Source organism: Vicia villosa, unplaced genomic scaffold (genome assembly GCF_029867415.1).
Source record: "Vicia villosa cultivar HV-30 ecotype Madison, WI unplaced genomic scaffold, Vvil1.0 ctg.000244F_1_1_5, whole genome shotgun sequence".
NCBI lineage: Eukaryota > Viridiplantae > Streptophyta > Magnoliopsida > Fabales > Fabaceae > Vicia > Vicia villosa.
Window position 1 is genome coordinate 90,588 of NW_026705098.1, and position 23,920 is coordinate 114,507.

The 23,920-nt window shown below is 32.0% G+C and overlaps 1 protein-coding gene across 1 annotated transcript; it reads right to left on the bottom strand.

Moving 5' to 3' along the window:
- Window positions 1-11,824: 11,824 nt before the first annotated feature.
- LOC131625855 (transcription factor bHLH104-like) lies at window positions 11,825-14,541 on the bottom strand. Its single transcript, XM_058896686.1, has 5 exons — window positions 14,342-14,541; window positions 13,707-13,829; window positions 13,114-13,191; window positions 12,462-12,624; window positions 11,825-12,208 (listed from the first exon to the last, which is right to left on the bottom strand). Exons 1-5 carry the CDS (start codon window positions 14,437-14,439, stop codon window positions 11,954-11,956), a joined length of 717 nt encoding a protein of 238 aa, XP_058752669.1. The 5' UTR covers window positions 14,440-14,541; the 3' UTR covers window positions 11,825-11,953.
- Between the last annotated feature and the right edge of the window lie 9,379 nt (window positions 14,542-23,920).

Below are 23,920 nucleotides of genomic sequence, written 5' to 3' on the forward strand. Positions count from 1 at the left end.
TGACATGGTTAACAAATTATTGACCATCATCAGTTCATATGTAACACGCTTCACACAGATTTGACCATCATCAGTTGACTCCCTAACATGGTTCACACATAATCGGACATCATCAGTTCATCTATAACATGGTACACACATAGTCAACATTATCAATTGACTCCCTGACATGGTTCACACATAGTTGGACATCGTCAGTTCATCTGTAACATGGTACACACATAGTTGACCATTATCTATTGACTCTCTGACATGGTTCACACATAGTCATATATCATCAGTTCATCTGTAACATGGTTCACACATAGTTGACCATCATTAGTTGACTCCCTGACATAGTTCACACATAGTCGGACATCATCAGTTCATATGTAACATGGTTCAAACATAGTTGACCATCATTAGTTGACTCCCTCACATGGTTCCAACATAGTCGGACATCATCAGTTCATCTGTAACATGGTTCACCCATAGTTGACCATCATCAGTTGACTCTTTGACATGGTTCAGGCATAGTCAGACATCATGAGTTCATCTGTAACATGGTTCAGGCATTGTTGACCATCATTAGTTGACTCTTTGACATGGTTCCCACATAGTCGAACATCATCAGTTCATATGTAACATGGTTCACCCATAGTTGACCATCTTTTGTTGACTCCCTAACATGGTTCAAGCATAGTCGGACATCATTAGTTCATCTGTAACATGGTTCAAGCATAGTTGACCATCATCAGTTTACTCCCTGACATGGTTCAAACATAGTCGGACATCATCAGTCCATCTGTAACATGGTTCAGGCATAATTGACCATCGTCAGTTGACTCCCTGGCATGGTTCACACATAGTCGGACATCATTAGTTCATCTGTAATATGGTTATTATTATTATTACTATTATTATTATTTTGGTTGCAATTATTATTATTTTGGTTATTATTTTAATATTATTATTATTATTATGGTTATTATAAATATGTGTTGTTATTATTATTATTATTATTATTATTATTATTATAGTTTATTATTATAGGTTAAAATAATTTATTTAAACGTCAAAATAATTTTTTTAATTAAAAAAAGTTAAAATTTAAATTAAAGTGAAATTTTAAAATTTATACATAATTTATTTTTTAAATTAAAAAAAAAAACAAATTTAAAGTTAACGTGAGATTTTATAACTTAAACAAAATTTATTTTTAAAAAAAATCAAATTTTAAATTTTACAAAATAAATTTAACGTTATATTTATTTATTTAAACTTTATTTATTTTTTAAAATTTAAAAAAACATCAAAATTTTAAATAAAAAACAATATTAATTTTAATTTTAAGTATATAATTTTTCTTTAATTAATTTTAATTTAGTAACGTTTTATATATGTTAATGAGGAATACATGTGAAAAAATATATATTTTTCTTTGGTATCCATATATGGTATCCATATATGTTGAAATAATGTACTAAGAATCAATTTGCTCCAACGTCCATTTTTTCATTTTTTTTATTTCTTCAGCCATTAATTGATGCTATAATTATTTGCTGCAGAATTTTGTACTTTTACTGTTTGAGTCAGACATTGGAAATAGCAAATAACACATGCATCAATATTATGGAGTATTATTGTGTGTATTGGGTACACCATATTATCATACAATCAAATCTAATCTAATGGCAATATAATGATTTAAAACCAAAAAAAAAAAAAAATGAAGTCTCTCACGGTGAGAGACCTAAACAGGCCTCTCACCCTAGCCTGAGCCAATGCATATATTGTGAACCCAGGACCTCTGGTTAAGCTGGAAGAGATCCCTGCCATCTCACCCAAGTGCTCTTGGGTCCTTTTCATTCCTCTTTAATTCTTCTACCTTCTCTAATTCTATTGTAACAACATAAATTATTTTTATCTCTTTCTTTTGCAACAGTTCATGTTTAAGTGTTTAAAATTTACATTTTGTATTTCAAATATCATCTTTTTATTATAGATCCATTAACTTAACTAATATATAAAATTATATCTTTTATTTAAATAATTTATTTTTTTATTTCTCTTCAACAAGTGCAAGTTTATGAAATGATTTTATTTATTTATTTAACTTTTTTTATAAAAAAATGTGATTAATAACAATTGTAATTGCAAAACTTTTTTTATTAAATAATTTAATGATTGAAATTTTAATAGGTGAACAATTGTTTATTTACATATATAAAAGACACATTTTGATTGTGTAGCTAATAAAAAAATAATTTAACAATTTTAAAAAATAAATATTTGAAAAAAATAATTATAAATTATATAGTCTTTAATATATTTAAAGTTTATTATTTTATTATAGTATTTTTATCTATCCAAACTATGTGAAATATATTTGTGCCCCCATCAACCAATTTTTCTGGATCCGCCACTCTGTGTGTGTATATATATATATATATATATATATATATATATATATATATATATATATATATATATATATATATATATATATATATATATATATATATATATATATATATATATATATATATATATATAATGTTTTTTGTTTGTGATTTTGTTCAAGGTTGTCAAGATCTCGATCTAGATCTTACAATCTTGCAATTTTGCGATCTTGTTAACCCCTAACGATCTCGATTTTAAGTAGAATCGTGTGTATTAGTCAAATTGTGAAAAGAAAACAAAATCATAAAACCAATTATTTTGTGCGATCTACTCTTTCTAGGTCTTCCTTTTCCTCTAATTATTTTCCTTCTCCCCATCTGATATACCATCCTTACTACAAAATCTAACGATCTTCTCTCTACATGCTCAAACCACCTAAGTATATTTTCTACCATCTTCTCCACTATAGACGCTACCCCGACAAACTCTATAATATTTTCATTTCTAATTGTATCATGTTGAGTATTACCACACACATTCACCACAACATCCTCATATGTGCTACACTTTATTCTCGCGTTGATTCTTAATCGCCCAGCATTCTGTATCGTACAAAATCGCAGGTCTTACCGCAATCCGATAAAAATTTCCATTCAACTTGAGCGGTACCTTTACGTCGCATAAAATACCTGATGCCCTTCTCCATGTCAACCACCCAACTTGAATTCGATGACTTACATCCCCTTCTAACTCTCCATAATTTTATATTACAGATCCAAGATATTTAAACCGTGTCACTTGAGATATAATATGGTCTCCAACTTTCACATCTAGGTTTCAAACCCTTCTTCTTTTGTCGAACTTACATTCCATATACTTCGCCTTACTTCTGCTTAGGTGAAAACCATGTGTTTCTAAAGCTCGTCTCCTCGTTTCCAACCTCTCATTTAAATCCTCCTTCGACACTCTGAGAAGGAATATATCATCATGCCTATGTTAGCTTTGCTATACATAGCCAGTGTGAAGCTCCGAATAAAAGGAGAGGGTTGTGTTAGACAGTCGATAACCAACGTAAAACTTTGTCGAATCTCTATGACATGAATACGAAAAAGACTATTGTGCCTAATTTTTTTCATTGTTGCTCTAAAATGTTCAATATATGAATCCATAAGCCACCATTTTGCCAACAAGCCATGCTCCATCCACATGAAAAAGGGGCTTGCTCTTCCCATTATTGGTGGTGAAGATCCACCTTTAGAAAACTCGAAAATGCCCTTGGAATAATACAAATATTAAATTCCAAATGCCTCTCATAAACCCTAAAACACTTTGTAAGTGAGTCACTCCTATTTTGCCAAAAATTCATGCGAAAGTTAACCTCCGTATTGATGGAAGGGTGAGTTCGTAGGTTAAGTTTCAGAATAACTTATAAGAAACATTTTGATCTCATGGCAGTGTGTTTATTTCATTATTCAGTGGATATTGCAAAAATTAAGTTTATTAACTCTCAAGACAGTAAATTTCCCTCACATGCAATATTTTTGCTATAAATTTGACATATTTTAATAAACTTTATGAAATTCAATCAAACCATACATTGATCATTAAATTCCATATACAATTCAATCAAACCATATACTTTTGTAATTCAATCAAAATACCATATATTAAGTCAAAATACAAACCTTACATCGTTCACAAAATACAAATTATCAAAAAACAAAGAAAAAGTTAGCTACTAGATATCTAAGACTCTCAGTTCTTCCTCTACCTCATATACTGAAAGGCACTCCATGTCTCCTCTATCATGCCCTCTATAGTGGCCTTTGCCAAAGTGCCTCTATGAAACTCTCTTCTCTATACCCGCTCACCCAATAGCCACAATACGCTAACATGCAGGTTACACATCGACATAATCTACCATAACCTGCTTCTCCTCTAATATCTCCTGATGAGCTGGCCCAGGTGGCTCTCCATCTGCATCCAGTGTCATGTAAGAATGTGACACTATGAAAAATTATTGGATAATCGAATGTATAACTCCATGGATGAATAACTAACACACTATGTACATCATATGGGACCAGATAATCAAATATATTATTTACACTTCACCTTCACCTTTATCTCATCTTCACATTCATTTTCAACTTCTCTGTCGACTCTCTCTTTATTCGTTACTTCATAAAAAAAATTATTCTCCTAGGACTCACCGATATGGATACCAACATAATTTTCAACTGAATTTCCTTGCAAAACTCTTTTTTTGTTTTTGTTTTTTTTTGTTTTCAAGAGTATATACAACAGCTCATTCACTCAAAGTGAGTAGTTAGTTGCCTTGACAACTAACCAATTTGAGTCTCTATGTTTCTAATGGACATTTCATTATTCTCGATGGAAATTTCTTGATCTATTTTCATAGATTCTAAGTTGCTTTGAGTCATCTTCAGGAACCGAGATAAATACTCTTCTAAAGATGGAGAGTTATTGGTTGTTGAGTTTGATGAGTTCTTTGATTTGATCATCGACTATGATTATTGTTTCACTTAAACTTAGGATGGTCTTTCCATCCTAGTTTGTAAGTGTTAAATAAATTACCTTTTTGAAAATTCAACATTTAGTTTATTACTTCAACTTCTCCTACAGGGTCACACTCTCCATTCACATGCCCAAGTCCACGCATTTTACATTTGAAGGATTAAGTTTGTTGAACATTTTATTGAATGCATTACCATATCACTTAGGGCCCGTTTGTTTTAGTTTTTTCTGAAAAATAATTTTTATAGTGGTACACATTTTTGTTTAAAAAAAATTACAAATATTTTTTAATAAAAATTTTAAATAAAAATTGATTTAAATAGTTATTTTTAAAATGTTATTTCATCATTTTGATATAACTTTTTTTAAATATCAAAATTTAAAAAAACATTTAAATTTGAAGTTATTTCAAATATCTTTTTATAAAAATTATTTTTGAGATATATTTTTGAAAAAAACTATGATTTTGATATGTTTTAATCTTCAATAATCTATATTTATGTTATAGAATATCAAAATTTGTCTTTTAAAATAGAAAGAAAATAATTTATTTTTTTAAAGTTAAAAAAAACGGACCGGACCCTTTTTGAGTATCAAGTTTTGTCATCATACTGCTTATAGAACCCTTATAAGTGAATGCTAATATTTGTTAACGAGCCATGTTTTCTATAATATTTTTCACTCAAATTTCAAAATTGATCTTAATAATACTTCCAACTAAGGATCAGTTAAATTTGAGCCCTCAAATAATATATAAAAATATGTGATGAGAAATTAAGATACAATAACAGACCAATACGTAGCAGATATAAAATTTCCTACACTTGTAGGAACCTTGAGGATCAATAACAAGTATAAGACGGCAAAAATAAACGCACAAAACAACACCGATATTTTTAACGTGGAAAACCCCTCAATTTGAGAGTAAAAACCACGAGTCGTCCAGACCAAAGAAATAACTCTACTATAATCAATTGAGGGTACAGGAGAGTCTTAAAGTGATTCACAAATAAGTGCTAACAACCGCAAATCACAAAGCACAATTAACTTACAAATAAGAATAAAAAACTAAAAAATAACTCAAATCTGCAGCTCCAATACGATGCACATATCTCTCAACTCAGACCTTTTTTTCAAATTCTGAATGGTAAAAAAGTTAGATACATGAGTTGCAAACACGCCCACAAAATTTCAGCTCGATCCAACGATGAACGAATCGGGGATCGTTGATTTAGTGGGGCTGGTGCAAAAAACGGGAATGAGTTTCTCTCCCTTTTTCTCTCTTTTGAATCCTTATTTTCTCTCTGTCTCTCTTAACCCTAAATTGACACTCTCCACTTAAATAATTGATAAAAATTGGCTATTGATATTTGGGCTTTTCTCCACATCAAAAGGAAACCCAAACCCAACAAATCTCCCCTCACGACTATGTGGAGGAAATCGCCAAACCGACGATATCACAACAAGCTTCAAACTTCCCTCTTGGTAATGCTTTAGTCATCATCTCAGGACCATTATCATCTGTATGAACTTTAGCTAACTCCAATAACTTAGCATCCAAAACATCACGTATCTAATGATACCTCACATCAATGTGTTTGGACCTATTATGAAAAGTTGGATTCTTACTAAGATGAATAGCACTTTGCCTATCAACAAATAACACATATTTGTCTTGAACAAAACCAAGCTCCTGCAAAAATTTCTTTAACCATAATAGCTTTTTGCATGCTTCGGTAATGACAATGAACTCAACCTCTGTAGTAGATAATGCCACACACTTTTGCAATATGGATTGCCAAGCCATAACTCCCCCTGTAAATTTAATCGTGTAGCTCGAAGTGGACTTTCTGGAATCAATATCTCCTACAAAACAAAGCCTCATATAAGTACCCACTAAAGTAGGCTTATCTCCTCCAAAACAAAGCCTCATATAAGTAGTATTGCGAAGATACCTTAAAATCAATTTTACAGCATTCCAATGCTCTCTACCTGGATTTGACAAAAATCTACTGACAGTACCAACAACATGTGCAATATCTAGTCTTGTACACACTATATACATCAAACTACGCACAACAGACGCATAAGGAACACGTTTCATATCAAACGCTTCATCTTCACTTGAAGGACTTTTATTAGAACTCAACTTGAAATGAGTAGCAAGAGGAGTGCTTACCGCCTTAGAGTTTTCCATTTTGAATCATTGCAGAACTCTTTCGATATAATGTTCTTGTGAAATCCAAATTTTCTTCTCTTTTCTGTCACACATGATTCTAATGCCAAGAATCTATTTAGATGCTCCCATGTCTTTCATGGTAAATGACTGGCCCAATTGCTTCTTTAACCTGTCAATGTTAGAAATATTTTCCCTACAATAAGCATATCATCAACATATAACTACAGGATAATGAAGTCATCGTTAGACAATTTTCTAAGAAAGACGTAATGATCTGAAGTAGTCTTATGATATCCTTGATCACACATAATAGACTCAAACTTCTTGTACCACTGCCTTGGAGCTTGCTTTAACCCATATAAACTCTTTCTCAATCTACACATATGATTTTCTTTGCCTTTAACTTGAAAACCATCGGGTTGTTTCATGTAGATCTCTTCCTCCAAATCACCATGAAGGAAAGCGGTTTCCACATCCATTTGCTCAACCTCTAAATCAAGAGTAGCAGTCAAACTCAACACGGTTCTAATTGATGACATATTTACAATAGGTGAGAAAATCATATTTATCAATGTCATCAATATTTTGGTCTTCCATGAACACCACATTGTGGCTTCTAATAAGCTTCTTCCCTACAGGATCATACAACCTGTAACCAAACTCATCTTGCCCATAGCCAATGAAAATCATTGTTTTTACTTTGCATCCAACTTGGATCTTTCATCCCTTGGAATATGCACAAAATCCTTACAACCAAAGATTCTCAAATGATCATACTTGACATTCTTTCCAAACCAAATTTTGTCTGGAACTTCAAGCAACAGTGGGAGTGAGATTAATAACATGCACCGCCGTGTAAAGTTCCTCACCTCAATAATTATTTGGCAACTTAACTTCAGAGAGCATACACCTTACTCTCTCAATCAGTGTTCGATTCATCCTCTCTGCTAAACCATTCAATTGAGGAGTTTTAGGAGGAGTATTTTCATGTGCAATACCATATTGCTTGCAATAGGAATCAAATGGTCCACAATACTCACCACCATTATCAAAACGAACACATTTCAGCTTCTCACCTGTCTGCCTCTCTACCAAAGCATGGAATTCTTTGAACTTGTCCAATACTTGATCTTTTGTCTTCAATGCATAAAACCATAATTTCCTGGAATAATCATCAATAAAGGTAACAAAATAAAGTGCACCACTGAAGGAATTTACCTATAATGGACCACAAACATCAGAATGTACCAATTGAAGTAGCTTTGACTTCCTTGAGGGAGGATGTCTCTTGAAAGATACTCTAGTCTGTTTACCAGCCACGCAATGAGAACACTTCTCCAAATATGCATTCCTTAATCCAGGAAGAACATCCTTTTTGGCCAAAACATTCAGCCCTTTTCACTAATAAGACTAAGTCTTCGGTGCCAAAAAGACGCTTCCATGTCGATAACATTCACATTGTCTGTAGAAACCAAAGCTTTTGTCCAATAAAATTTAGGAAACTTCTTCCCTCTAGCCACAACCAAGTTAACTTTGTTTAGTTTCCACTTTCAAGAACCAAAGTGATTGTCATAACCACAATCATCAAGCATATGCACATAGATCAAATTAAAGCAGACATCTAGAGCATGTTTAACACCTCTAAGCAACAATTTCATTCTCATGTTGATTTGCAAGCAAACATCACAAGCACCAATTACTTTAAATACACCATCATTTCCCATCTTCAATACTCCAAAATCTCTAGAAGTGTAAGATGTGAAGAAATCCTTCTTTGGTGTAACATGCAATGTAACACTACTGTCAGCTATCCACATGCTCTCGTCTGATACAAGATTAACAGACTCATGATGACAGAGAATAACAAGATCATCACTAGTAGTGTAGTAACACGATCATCAACATGGTCTCTTTATTTAGACTTGTCTTTCTTGCCTTTGTTATCCCTTTTCCACTGATAACAATACTTTTGTATGTGTCCTATTTTATGACAATAATGACACTCCAGATTCTTGTATCGTGGCTTGGACTTGCTTCTGCTATTCTCTATACCACCCTTCGGTTCCTTTTTCTGACTTCCCCTTATTTTTAGTGACAAGTACCTCAGATTGAGATGAAGAACCTTGTGTCTTCCTTCTCATCTCCTCATTAAGAATACCACCCTTAGCTATTTCTAAAGAAACAACACCTCTAGGAGCAAAACTTGTAATAGAAACCTGAAACGTCTCCCAAGACTCTGGTAAGGATAGGAATAGAAATAGTCCCAAAAATTCATCATCAAATTTAATACCCATTCTTGACATATGATCAAGGAGCCCTTGAAATTCACTTAAATGATTTGAAATAGAAGTCCCCTTCTTATACTTCAAATTTATGAAGCTATTCAACAAGAACAATTTATTATTCCCTGATTTAGAGGCATACAAGGACTCTATCTTCTCCCACAAAGTTTTCACATGTGTCTCATTAGCAATATAATTATAAACATTATCTTCTATATATTGTCATATAAAACCACATACCTGTTGATGTTCAAACCCCCATTCTTCATCAGACACAGAATTCGGCTCTGCGGAATAAAAAACCGATAAATGTAATTTCTTCATAAATAGTAAGTCTTTCATCTTACCCTTCCATAAATGGTAATTAAAACCATTCAACAATATCATCTTCATCTTTGTATTTGACTCCATCATTCAAACAAGTAAAATATCTCTTAACCAAGAGTCTGATGCCACTCTGATGGGAAATTAAGATACAATAGTAGACCAATACGCAACAGATATAAAATTCTCCACACTTGTAGGAACCTTGAGGATTAACAACAAATATAAGACGACAAAAATAAACGCACAAAAGAACACCGATATTTTTAACGTGGAAAACCCCTCAATTTGAAAGTAAAAACCACGAGTCGTCCAGACCAAAGAAATAACTCCACTATAATCAATTGAGGGTACAAGAGAGTCTTAAAGTGATTCACAAACAAGTGCTAACAACCGCAAATCACAAAGCACAATTAACTTACAAATAAGAATAAAAAACTAAAAAATAACTCAAATCTGCAGCTCTAATGCGATGCACATATCTCTTAGCTCAGACTTTGTTTTCAAATTCTAAACGATCAAAAGTTATATACATGAGTTGTGAACATACCCACAAAATTTCAGCTCGATCTAACGGTGAACAAATCAGAGATCGTCGATTTTGTGTAACTGGTGCAGAAAAACAAGAATGAATTTCTCTCCTCTTTTCTCTCTTTTGAATCTTTATTTTCTCTCTATCTCTCTTAACCCTAAATTGACACTCTCCCTTTAAATAAACGAGACAAATGAACTATTGATATTTAGAAATTTTTTTCCATATAAAAAGGGAACACAAACCCAATAATATGTACTTGAGCCTTGTCGTCCAAACCATATGATGGATACTTCTTGAATGTTAGCTTGAACCTCTTCCATGAGTCATGAGTCATAGAGAGATGCAATGTAACCTTATTCAAAACTTGTGCTTTCCGTGTTGTCTAAGAATTTAATGATGGAAAAGAATTGCTTCAATCTTTTATCTCATCCCATTCTCTTTCTCTTTTCTTTGAGACACTTAGCAATGGGATGAATTAATATTAATATATAAAATTATATTTTAATATAATTGGTGATAAACGACGGAGCTCCTCCATCCCCTTGAGTCTCTAGAGGCGATGGCACATGCTGTCCAATGTTGACCAGCGTTGATTTCTTAATATACCTTTAAATTAAAAATTAATTTAAATATTCAAATTTTGATTTCGACAAGACTTGATTGTCATTGTTGTTGTATTTTTTAAAACTTTACTTTAAAAGCAAATTTAAATAAGTTTTATAAATAAATTATTTCTGTTTTGTTTAGTGATTTTAATCGATTAAAAAGGTATTTACCGTTTAATCTTAAAATATAATTCCATTAAAATATACTCTTTAAAAAGTGTTCATTTATGTAAAAAAACTTTATTTTTAATATACATCTAAACGATGAGATGAATATTTATAAAAAAAATAAAATAAAATATATTTGTAGTCCTCTTAAATATCTCATAATTCACTTTTAATTTACACTTTTGATTCTTAGCGACGATTTTAACGACTTTTTTAGCAGTAAGGACCAAAAATATAGATGTTTTAGCAGTAAGGATCAAAAATATAGATGAAAACTTTTAAGAGGATTATTCTTTGAAGAAAATATTTTAAAGGACTAGAAATGAAATGAGATATTTAAGAGGACCATAAACAATTTTGGGGAGTATATCAATGAAAAACTTGGATTATTCTTATGAATAGCAGATGGATTAGTTTTTGTAATGAATTTGAAAATATTGTAATTAATTAATAGATTTTATTGATCTGTCAATTATCTTCCAAATATAAATTCATTCCATCATCTATTTTGTCACTATATAATAAGGTAAGTGAGCATCATTCAGCAGTAACAATATACTTTAAACCAACCATATACTGAAATGATTTCCACTAAAATATATGGAATAATGCATCCTGCAAAAGCGAGTGGTTGAAAATGGAAATGCATTTGCATCATATTTTTTTCCATGATGTGAAACCACCTTTCTTTTTATTCCTTTTATTCAAAACTGTTCCAAATGAAAGTACCTGCTTGCCCTAAAGTTTTTACTCAAAAAATTGACATTATTAAAGGAGAGATCTATTTGAAACTTGGACCAACATAGATTGGTAGTTGTAAGCCTAATTTATCATATTAAGACCTGAAAATTTGAAGCAATGGTAATTTACATGTCAATAGTTGGACAGTGTTGTCAAAATGGTGAATGAAAAATTAACCAAAGTAACACAAGCAAAGCAACTAGGCGGCAGGAGGCCTGAGCTCGTGATCTTGGGATGTATCGCGAGCTGATTGGGGAAGATATTGCCACATTGGGATATATCCATAGTTTGGATAAACAGCCATCTTGTTCACGCTTGCTTGATAAGCAGCCATAGGAGGAGGAGGAGGCATAAATCCTGCTGGTGAAATAGGCAAAGTTTTCAGCTGTTTCTCCATCTTTTCTTTATCAGCTTTCAGAACAAGTTTCTCTTCGCGGAGTTCATTTTTCTCTGCCTGTCATGGATGAGAAATTTTTTTATATAATCTTACACACAAACACTCGAGCATTGAATGCAATGTCCTTGTTGATGCATCTATTTCATAGACAAAGATTCTAACAGTTGCACTAGAAACAAAAATCAATTTGTTTTCCACCGTCGTAGAGGGAGATTTCATGAGGTAGGTAAAGAAGATAATGTTTCAAGAGAAAAAGAGAAATGAAATATAGATAATAGATACTATTATCAGTAGTTGAAAAAATACTAACCTTCAAACATTTTATTTCCTCTAACAATTTTCCATTTGTTTCTTTGAGTTCCTCAGCTTCAGTTTTAAGTTGGTTCAAGACTCTGATAGCATCATCAAGTATAGCAGGCTTATCTGTTCTCACAGGCCTCCCGGGATCCAAAACAGCGCTCAAATCGCAAAACCTGCATCAAATAATTACAATGGTGTTATTCCCTTTGATCATAAAAAGTAGCAGCAAAACACAGTACAAAACACTGAGAAGCTGTTTGGAACACACATGTCTTCATAACAAGGCATAGTAGAAATTTTAAGAACTAAGATCATTAATGATAAAGTTCACAGTTTATGAAAGTTCATATTAATCTCATAAACATCATATTCGCATCCTATCGGAGAGATACAAAAATGCTTTCATTTGGTCGCTATCAATGCTTAACATTGTTAAAAACTATCTTCATAGACAGAGTCATAAATTTGATACATCATAGTATCAAACACATGCAACTAACTCAAGTCTAAAAAGACAGTATAAAATGTGACCTAAATTTGTGAAGCAACAATAAATTTAATGATGTTCAGCAAAAGCTACATGAAAAGCTAAAAAAGCAGGCAGCATCTAAATGACTAACTTTGATATAAACAATAAGTTTAATAATTAGAAGCACTCATGCCTTTCATTGAGTTTCTCCCTCCGCATTTTCTCACGGCAAGCTTTTGTTCCTGCCTTGTGACATGATTCACCGCGTCCCCTACAAATGATTCGAAGGAAATTTATCACAAAAACTAAAATCTCAATTGATTCAAAAGACTGCACGATTAGACCTACATAAAAACAACAAAAAAAGAGGAATTCAACCCATTTATTAGGATTAACATGCAAATAGATAAGATGACTAAGACACCACCAGATTCATCTAATATCATCATGCGTCATTTGAAGTTTAGATTTTCATGATAATTAACGTAATTACAGTTCGTATATAAAAGAAAGATCACAGATTTGGTCAATCGCGATTGTGGAAAATAGAGGTTTGTTCAAATTCTGCTATGCTTCATAGCCGGTCTAAGACAAAAACTTAAATGGCGTGTATAATGGAACAATAACAATTAGTTCAAATTCTGCTAGGATACAATACAGAGCTGCTATTTGACAGCACTGGAGGTTGGTTACATAGAATCAAAATCATAATTTTCAAGACAGTAATTATTCCATCCTCACATTTTCAGACAAGTAAATCACTTCATATCTAACACATAAAGATACCTCTTCCTGGTATTATTCTCTTCTTGACACGCAACAACACCACTCGGAATGTCAATGTCTGCACTCACACTTGCAAAATCACTGCTTCGAACGTCAATTTCCGTGTTCATACTCGCAAAATCACTGCAAAATATAAATCATATCAGGCATAATTTACCACACAAAACATAAGCAACAACAATCAAATCTTCGGAAACAAGAAAGTGAAAATGGGGAACTGTTTCGCAATTCAAAGTAAAAACAGAAAATGAAAACAAAAAACCGTTTTCTCAAAGTAAGCAAACCCTAAAACTTCAGTGTAGGGGAAAAAATCAACAACAAATTCATGATAATAATTTACAAGAAAAAAACTGAAATTGATTAACAATTCCAACTAACAATCAATTTTATAAATCACCATCAGCAAAATATTGATCCAACCATGCAACACCAAATTTCCCCAAAAATTAACAAAAAAAAAAAAAACGAACTTGAACAACTAAAATGAAGAATCAATCATATTGACTACAAAATCAAAAGGAGGGTATGAGATTTCACCATATTGCAAACGAAAAACGCGATTTTTGGAAAATATAATAAAAAAAGTGAATCGAAAAAGCGAAAAGGAAAATTAAAATAATGGATTAAGGGAAAACCTTGGATTGGACCAAAGGAAATCGGTGGGAGGAGGATCGATGAATGAGTAATCGAGAAAATCCCAAGAATCGGAGTTTCCTAACTCTAGAGAATCCATTGGCGATTGAATGAATTTCTCACTGTAACAAAACCGCTCTAGCTGGGAATAACAATCTTCGATTTTGAGTACGCAAAATAACAACGCCAATAATAATAAGAGGGAAAATACAATGTTACAATTTCTTTTTTTTTTGTTAAAAGAGTAATTTTGAGGGTTTTTTTTTTTTTTTTGGGATAGATGCAATGTAGTCAAAATATTGCATGCGACCATTTAATGTAATTTAGATGGGTTTTCATTGGACAAGAGTGTAAAATCATTGAATGTCCATTGAACTTTTTTGATTGTAACAAAAAAAAATGTAAATTCATGTTTTGAAAAGAATTAGTACTATTTAAGAATTTTTGACCAATATGCCAACCCCACAAAAATAAAATCTCAAAATGTCACTATTTGAAAATTATTTTTCAAAATGTCATTTTTTTTTTTTTTTTACTTTTTACAAGGTGACCTCCGTTTAAAATGGAGGACATGTAAAGGGCCGCCGTTTCAAATAGAGGGCAAGTTTTTTTTTTTTTGTTTTTTTTTTCTTAATATTTTTTAATGTTTTTAAAATGATTTTTGTTTTATGTAATTAGTTAATAATTATAATTTACTTATTTAAATTATTAAAAATTAAAAAATAAAATTTTTATTATTTTTTCAAATAAGGAAAAATTAATAAATACATAAAATAATAATTGGACATTTTAGTGAAAAATTATTTTATTAAATTATATTTAATAAGCTAATATTACACCATGATAATGCGATGAAAAAAAATTAATTTTGTCCTGGATGGTCATGATCTTGTGGTTGTTGTCAGGGCCGGCCTAAACAATTTGGAGGCCCGGTTCTATTTTAAAATTAAGCCTTTAATAGATGAAACACGACAAATTAAAAAAAAAATCATATTTCGTTTAAATTGTAAATAAAATTAAATATAAAAAGATATAAATGACATAGAAATATTTTAGAGAAATTTGACTCATCGAAGTTTACAATTTTCGCATTTTTCTAATCTAACCATCTTCGATTTATAGAAAAGTAAAGGAAATAATTCTTTGAACAATTTCGACAATATTAATAACGAAGTGTTTTATTTAATAAACAACGAACAATATAAAATTACAAATTTTTAAGTCTCAAAATTACTATTTCAAATTTATTAATATGTTAATTCCTAATAGTAGAAAATATAAATATTTTCAAATTTACATTTTAAAAATTTTCTACATTTATAAAATATAATAATAAAAAATTGATAAGTTAATTACACCAATAAATTTTAAATAAATAAAATTCATTTTATTTAGGTTGTAGGGAACTGTAGGTTTTAAAAAGTATGCTGTGAATGATTTTGTAAAGAAATATAAAATATATATAAAATGAAAGACTAAAGAATCGAAAACTATGCTGTGAATGTTTTTGTAAAGAAATATAAAATATATAGAAAATGAAAGACTAAAGAATCGAACACAGGTCCTGCAACTCCAAAAACAATTTAATTACCCGCAGCTAAACAACAATATATTACGGAATTAAAGGTATATAATATATATGTTAAATTTAAATTAAGCCCATTTTTTAAATTTGAGGCCCTAAAAAATCGAAGGCCCTGTGCGGTAGCATTCTTTACACCCCTCAGGGCCGGTCCTGGTTGTTGCAACAGGTGACTTTCGGTTGCACATCGGTTACACATATACCTACACGATGTGGAACTGGAAGTCACCTGTTGCAACAACCACAAGATCATGCCCTTCCAGGATAAAATTAATTTTTTTCATCGCATTATCATGGTGTAATATTATCTTATTAAATATAATTTAATAAAATAATTTTTCACTAAAATGTCCAATTATTTTAATGTATTTATTAATTTTTCCTTATTTAAAAAAATAATAAAAATTCTATTTTTAATTTTTAATTATTTAAATAATTAAATTATAATTATTAACTAATTACATAAAACAAAAATCATTTTAAAAACATTAAAAAATATAGAAAACGAAGAAAAAAAAGCATGCCCTCCATTTGAAACGGCGGCCATATGAAGGCCTTTTACACGCTCTCCGTTTCAAACGAAGGCCACCCTGCAAAAAGTAAAAAAAAAAGTGACATTTTGAGAAATAATTTTCAAAGAGTGGCATTTTGGGATTTTATTTTTGTAGGGATGGCATATTGGTCAAAAATCCACTATTTAATCCTCATGTTTAAAATATAGTCTTTTATTTTCTTTAAGTCTTTGATTTTTTTTAATATAATATTTTAAAGTTGTTTTTATTTCATCCATGTGATTTTTTAATGATAAAATAATATATTAATCTACCAAAATAAAATATTCTAAAGCACAAGAAGTGTGGAGAGGATAATCAATGAAACAAATAAAAAACTAATGAAAAATAAACATCACAACCAACATAATAACTAACCAAATAAAATACACAAGTCTCAAGCAAGCAATTAAAGATCAATCCTTTAGGATTCAAATTAGCACTTATATTACTAAAACCACCATTAAAAAATAAGAATCTACCAAGAGAATAACAAAATTACATATCATAACCTATCTCATAAAAAATAAAAACACTTGTCTGCTTGCTATTGGGTAAGGTGGAGGACAGAATTCTGAAGCTAGTTAAAGTATGTGCATGAGTTCACGAGTGACCTATCTAAAAATCATTTCTAAATAAACAAAAATTCTCTTCTGCTCAACCTCTTTCACAGTTTTTGTAACATTATTAAGATGATATCATTTTGGCCTCTCTAAATAATCCAAACTACATTGTACCAAATCATAACAAAATCATCTCTAGACTTTATCCTAACATCTAAAGAAAAGAAAGACTCAAAAAAAATTTATGGTCACTAGAAAAAACCATCTGACAATACAACCATTGAAAGATCATATACCACATAAATAAAATTAACTAACAAGTGACAAAATATGAGAAATTGATTGAACCGAATATATAGTACAAAAACTTTTAAGAGAAGACCAACACTTAATGAGGAGTATGGACACTACTATAAAATATATAGGGTTAAATACCTTTTACCCCCCTGCCAAACAAGCGAGATTTGGTTTTGCCCCCTTTAAAAAAAAAATTTGTTGCGCAGACCTCACCAAATTGAATTTCCAACCATTTGAACCTTCTACCATGTTTTTACCTAGAGTAACAGGTTTCCATCCTACGTGTCTGTTACCAATGTTTTTTTTTAATTTTACCAAATGCCACGTTGGCACAGCATCATCTTTTTCACTCTTTCTTCCTCACGAATCTGAAAATCCCCAAATCAAAAACTGTGAGCCCTAGGGTTTGGCAAACCGTGACCATCCTCAACGGCTGCGCAGTGTTGTTCTTCATCATCTTCTTCGTCGTCATCATCACTAATAGGCATGGAACAAAGCTACAGCAATGGAAGCAGCAACTCTCATGAGATTACGAGTGTTCCCCAATGTGGTTGTCGTTTGCCAATGAAGATGTGGGTAGCAAATACAATGCAAAATAGAAACCGGAAGTTTTGGAAGTGTCGTTTGGCCGGGGTAATATGTTGTATGATTTATATATCTGACTGGGCTAATTTGAGTTAACATATATATATGTGTTATATGTCCAATTTTTGTTGATGTTTGCAGGGTCTTAATTCTTGTGACTTGTTTTTATGGGATGATGAATTTGCCACAGCTATGGGTGGAAGTTCAAAGAGTGAAAATCGTGAATGCAAGAAATGTAACGTTGCGTTGGTGAAGTTGGAAATAACAATGAAAAAGCTTGAAAAAACAAAGTTGAAAGTTACCATAATGCAGAAGAAGATGTTTCAGATGAAAATGGGACTCATGTTGTGCTTGATCATGTTTGCAGTGATTTTGAAGATCAAGATTTAGGCATTAGAGTTCTATAATAACAAGATGTATGCTTGTAGTATGTTATAGTATGCTTTATTTAATTTGCTGTAGTCTTGTGATGGGCAAATTATGTAAACTTCAAATGAATTAATGGAAAATTTTGTTTACAATTGATGGCTTTAGATGTATTAAACTATCTCATTGTTTTGTTTATAAGGTGTAATGAGTTTACTATGCACCAGAAAATAAATTGCAAACAGGTTATGAGCATAAAATGTTCTTCATATTAATCAAGACATTAAGTCTTAAACTGTCAGTACATTGACTTACACAAAACACCATTAACTTGTTCAAAACATGCCCAAAACTTACAACACTCAAAGATCAGTCAAGATTCACTTGTTCATAACACCATAAACTTACAAAAAACTTAACATTGTCTTAAAGTTAACATAAAACATGTGACAAAACATAAAGAGACATGATTCTATTTCTTTGCTTTCTTGTTTGACTTCTTTGATCCACTACCCTCCTCTTCATCTGTCAATGACATTGGTTGGTCACTATTGGAACCTGGCCCTGTAAATGGTTTTGGTTTTTTAAACCAATTAATCTTGATTCTTTCACTTGACCTCTTTCTCATTGGCTTGAGCTCTTTAACTGCTTTCTTTTTCTTGGTGGCCTCTTTATAATTCTGTGCAGTGGTGATGTCTGGTAGGCTTGTTATGATATCATCAGAAATCCCATCAAAATAATCAGTCTGAGCTGGATCAGTTGGGATAACTCCACTTGCCTGTGTTGCATCAGTATGTTCAACTCCACTTGCCTGTGTTGCATCAGTAGGGTCCACTCCACTTGCCTGTGTTGCATCAGTAGGGTCAACTCCACTTGCCTGTGTTGCATCAACTATGGTTTTTATAGCAAAAGTATGTTTGTGGCCCACCTTTGAACAAAGTATTAAAAATCCACATTTGGCCCTACATTCCACCCTAACCCTGTAGCTCTCGTTTTTCACAAACTTTATTTCCCTACCATTTAATACTGACCACTCACGTATAGCTTCTCTAAACTCATCAAGGGAATTAAATTCCATACCCCACTCAAATTTAAAATTCTTATTAAAATGCTCCTTTTTGAACTTTTCAAACTTGTGACCCTTGTCCTCATCTGATAAATCAGGGTCTGAGCTGTCCAACTCATCAGTAACATATTCATCTCCATCTTCCATTTCTTTCTTTTCTGAACCCCTCATAACATCTGATAGGGAAGGAGCTTCCTTCCTAGGTACAGACACATCTACACCTTCAAACCCATCATCCAACCCAGTGGCACGTTCATCCTCACTATCTCCTAATCCTTCCACTCCTTCTTCATCACTATGATCCTGAACTGCTATTTCATTAACACATCTAGGACTAACAACTGAAAATGAGACATTTACTACATCGTGCTCTACATACATTACACCATCTACTTCATTGGCATAAGAAAATGCAGCTACATCATAGCAGTCATCATCTTTCCTAATTTGGAAAAAGTAAGGATCAATTTCAGGAACCTTTGTCCATACCCTAAATGTGCCTTCACTGTAACCCCACTCATTCAACAACTTGTTAACGCAACTCATGGTAAAGTTGTCAATGTGAATGTCAGTTACATGTGTCGTTACCCCACCCCTGTATATCATATCCCCGTCACCCATGCTCACAAATTCCCCTCCATGATTGAAAACAATACTGATTAAATGCATATTCTGAAAATTTTTAAGGAAATGAAAAATATGTTAAACCCTAAAATGATGACAACACCTTAAATTTGTTAGACCCTAAAATAATGACAAACCCTAAAATTCGTACCTTGCCATCTTCAATAACTTCTTCTTCTACAGGTTCGTCCCTGTTCACAGCATTGGTTTTCTTCGTTGAATGGCTTGACTGAGTCGTCTTCTCACTCTGGCTTGACTGTGTCGTCTTGCTTGACCGCGCCGTCTTCTTTGGCTGACTCGTCTTCGTCTTGCTCGTCTTCGTGTTCTTCGATTTCGCCATTGCCCTAGCTTTCGTTTTCGCCTTTCCTTTTTTCAGACTGATTTGACCTAATTTTTTTCAGGGGGTAAAACAATAACAATTATATAATATGGCTTATGTGGCATTTGGTAAAATTAAAAAAAACATTGGTAACAGACACGTAGGATGGAAACCTGTTACTCTAGGTAAAAACATGGTAGAAGGTTCAAATGGTTGGAAATTCAATTTGGTGAGGTCTGCGCAACAATTTTTTTTTTTAAAGGGGGCAAAACCAAAACTCGCTTGTTTGGCAGGGGGGGTAAAAGGTATTTAACCCAAATATATATTTTGTAACGCACTGTCACTACGGTCATAGTGTCCATCGTGGTAAAATATATTCATTTAGGCAATTTTCTTTCATTTTCAATTTTAAACCATTTTTTACCACGATCAAAACTTTCAACCATGGTGAAAATAGAGTGTGGTCATGCGTTCGAATCCCAACACAATCACTTTTGTTTTTTATTTATTAATAAGCCATTTTCAACCACGGTTGAAATTTTCTACCGTGGTAAAAAGTGGCATCTGGTCATGAGTGGAAATCCTAGCACCAACAGTTTTGTTTTTCATTTATTTTTAAGTCACTTTTCCCCACTATTGGAATTCCAACTATGGCGAAAAATGATTTATTCCTTTTAAAATTAAAAATAAATTACATTTGCAAGATATATAACGCTCTATGTTCATTCACTTTTGCCCTAGACTAACTTTGTCTTCTACCTCCAAATTCCATCTTCCATTCACGAAACTTTATTTCTCCACTAAACCAAACTCGAAAACATTATTTTGTCCACAATGGATTCAAGCTAGCAATGCCAATTGTTGTTGTTGTTGTGTTAGATATTATATTTAATATTTTTGTTGTTGTTGTAATTTAATGTTTAACGATTTTATTGATTTTTTTTTTTGTTGTTGTTATTTTTATTGTTGTTGGTGTTGATGTGATTTAATGTTTAACGATATTATTGATTTAGTTTTGTTGTTGGTGGTGGTGATGTTGAGTGCAAGTGTGAGTGAGTAAAGTCTGACATTGTCTATGAATGGGTGGAATGTTGAATTTATAAGAGGGATAACCCATTTACCTAAAACCTTAAGGTTTTAGGTTGAAATGTGGCTTCTCCCTCTCTTGTGGTCCTGGAGCATTGGTTCCATTGATGCTCCCGACTTTCCCGTACTCCCCAAAAGTGGTATCAGAGCCGTCGTTCGGCTTGGAGGGGAAGCGAGAGCTGGATTCAGTGTAGGATCCTGTTATAGGATGTGGGAGACTCACACTTGTGGGAGAGAATGTTGAGTGCAAGTGTGGGTGGGTAAAGTCCCACATTGTCTATGAATGGGTGGAATGTTGGATTTATAAGAGATATGAATGAGTGCAAGTGTGAGTGAGTAAGTAAAATTAAGTGTGTGAGTGAGTATAGTTGTTATTGTTGTTGTTGTTGCTGTTGTTATTGTTGTTGTATTAGAAATATTTAATATTCTATATTGTGATTGGAGTTCTCAATGTGGTCAGCCAAATGACTGACTTTTCACCACGGTTTGAACGTCAAACTATGGTGAAAATTGGACTGATTGACATTTTATCATGGTTAGAAATTCCAACCGTGGTGAAAAGTGGGCTAACTATATTTCACCAAGGCTGAAATTTCTAATGTGGGATTATTTAGCTAGGTACTTTGTTACGTTTGTTGATGATCATTTTAGGTATGCTTGGATTTACTTTTATTAAGCATTAGAATGAGGTATTTAATATTTTCAAGTGTTGGAAAGAATTAGTTTGAAATTCTGTAGAAGAAAATACCAAATTCGAAGATGCATCTCCGAAAATCTGAAAGGACCCAATTCAAAGATGCATCTTCAAAAAAGCTTTGTGTTTTGCTTCAATGGCAGAATTATTTCTTAATCTTTCCCTAACAAACCAAAATACATCAAAATCGTTGTGCTTGTTTGTATCATTACCTATTTTGAATTCTAATACTACATACTGCATCAAAAATAAACTATTTTACCTAATACATTAATCAAAAGTAAGAAAAAAATAAATGACAAACTTACTCAAAAATGAGTTAATAAGGATCAACAATGTTGAATGCAGTATGTGAAGAGAGTTGATATTGAAAAGATTCAAGTAAAGGTACTTTTGTTGCTTGAAAAATTGACTTGCACAATATTGCTCACGAGCTCCAATGGAGAATGAAAAAGTTTCAAAAAATGAAAAAGGAGGATGGGAGAGTCTGGCGCGTGTTATATAGACATTGAAAATGTTCAGAGATGCATCTCCAAAAATTTCTCTTAATTTGAAAACAATAGTTAGTTGGAGATGCATCTGCGAACAAACTCTAAAACACATTAGAAAATGTATCTCCGAATTAAAGTTTGACAAAGTGAGGGGTGTTCAACAATTAGAGTCTATTTTGTGTAAAAATAATACGTCTTCAAATGTAAGGGACATTTTTGACTTTTAACCAGAGATTTAAGAGAATATTAAAGAGTGAGATAAAAAATTCATTTATTTTTAACTTGACAATAAAATTTAAGTTAAGATTATTCTAGAATTTGAGTTGAGTTCTTATCAACCAGACCAACATACTAAGGTTTCAACTGAATTTAATATTATTTTAGAGCTATAATTTCAATGAGAATATATAGTTGCAACTTGCACTGCATTGGAGTATTGAGCTCAGGGTCAATTTGTTTCAAACGGACTGAAATTATGCTTTTATTATGAAGAATCAAGCAAGTCTCCACACGTCTTATTCAAGCAATATCTAAAAAGATATGAAGAATCTAACTTTGAAAAAAGTTAACGTTATAGAACCTAATCAAATTAGAAATAGGCCAATTTTAATAACCAGCATTAACTCATTTAAAAGGTTGTCTTTAACTGATTTAAAAACTTCAAAATTCAGTGGTGAATCAACCATTTACGTGAAAGGTAGTATGTCACAAATTTGATGTATAAAATAAGAGTGGACCAATTTCTTTGATAAAATCTTATGAAACATGTAACCATCACATTCATTTTTCTAAATATACATTCTGTATGGATATTGTGTGGGGATGTTGGAATACGGAGCACAAATACTATACCACAAATTTATTCTAATGCTTGAAATATATATTCTGTATCAATCATGAAAGCATTGGTAGTTAATAATTTTTCTCAAATAAAAATTTATCTTCACAAAATATGTTCCTTTAAAGTTTATGAAGTCAACTCTGCTTGTATGAGGCATATGCTTTAGGTTTAACATTAAGTTAAAATATAATGAAAAAACAAGCACTAGGAATATTGTCTTTCCACTACTTTTTCGGAATGTTGACTCGGTCATGAGTGATGACTCTCTTGGATCTTCTATGTCTTTTTTTTTTTAAGCCAAAAGGAAAATATATAAATTAAAAGAAGAGGATTACAAGAGAAACAAGAGGGAGACCAAGCCAAAATCTCTCAAGAACAAAGCTTAAGACTAGGGGTTCCCGCCTTGTCTAAGTCCATGTAAAGGTGACTTTAGGAATTTTGCAAAATTAGGATCAGACCTTTCTTTTCTATCAATTGTTTGAGTTTGGAATTTTCATTTCATTTTTAATAATTTTA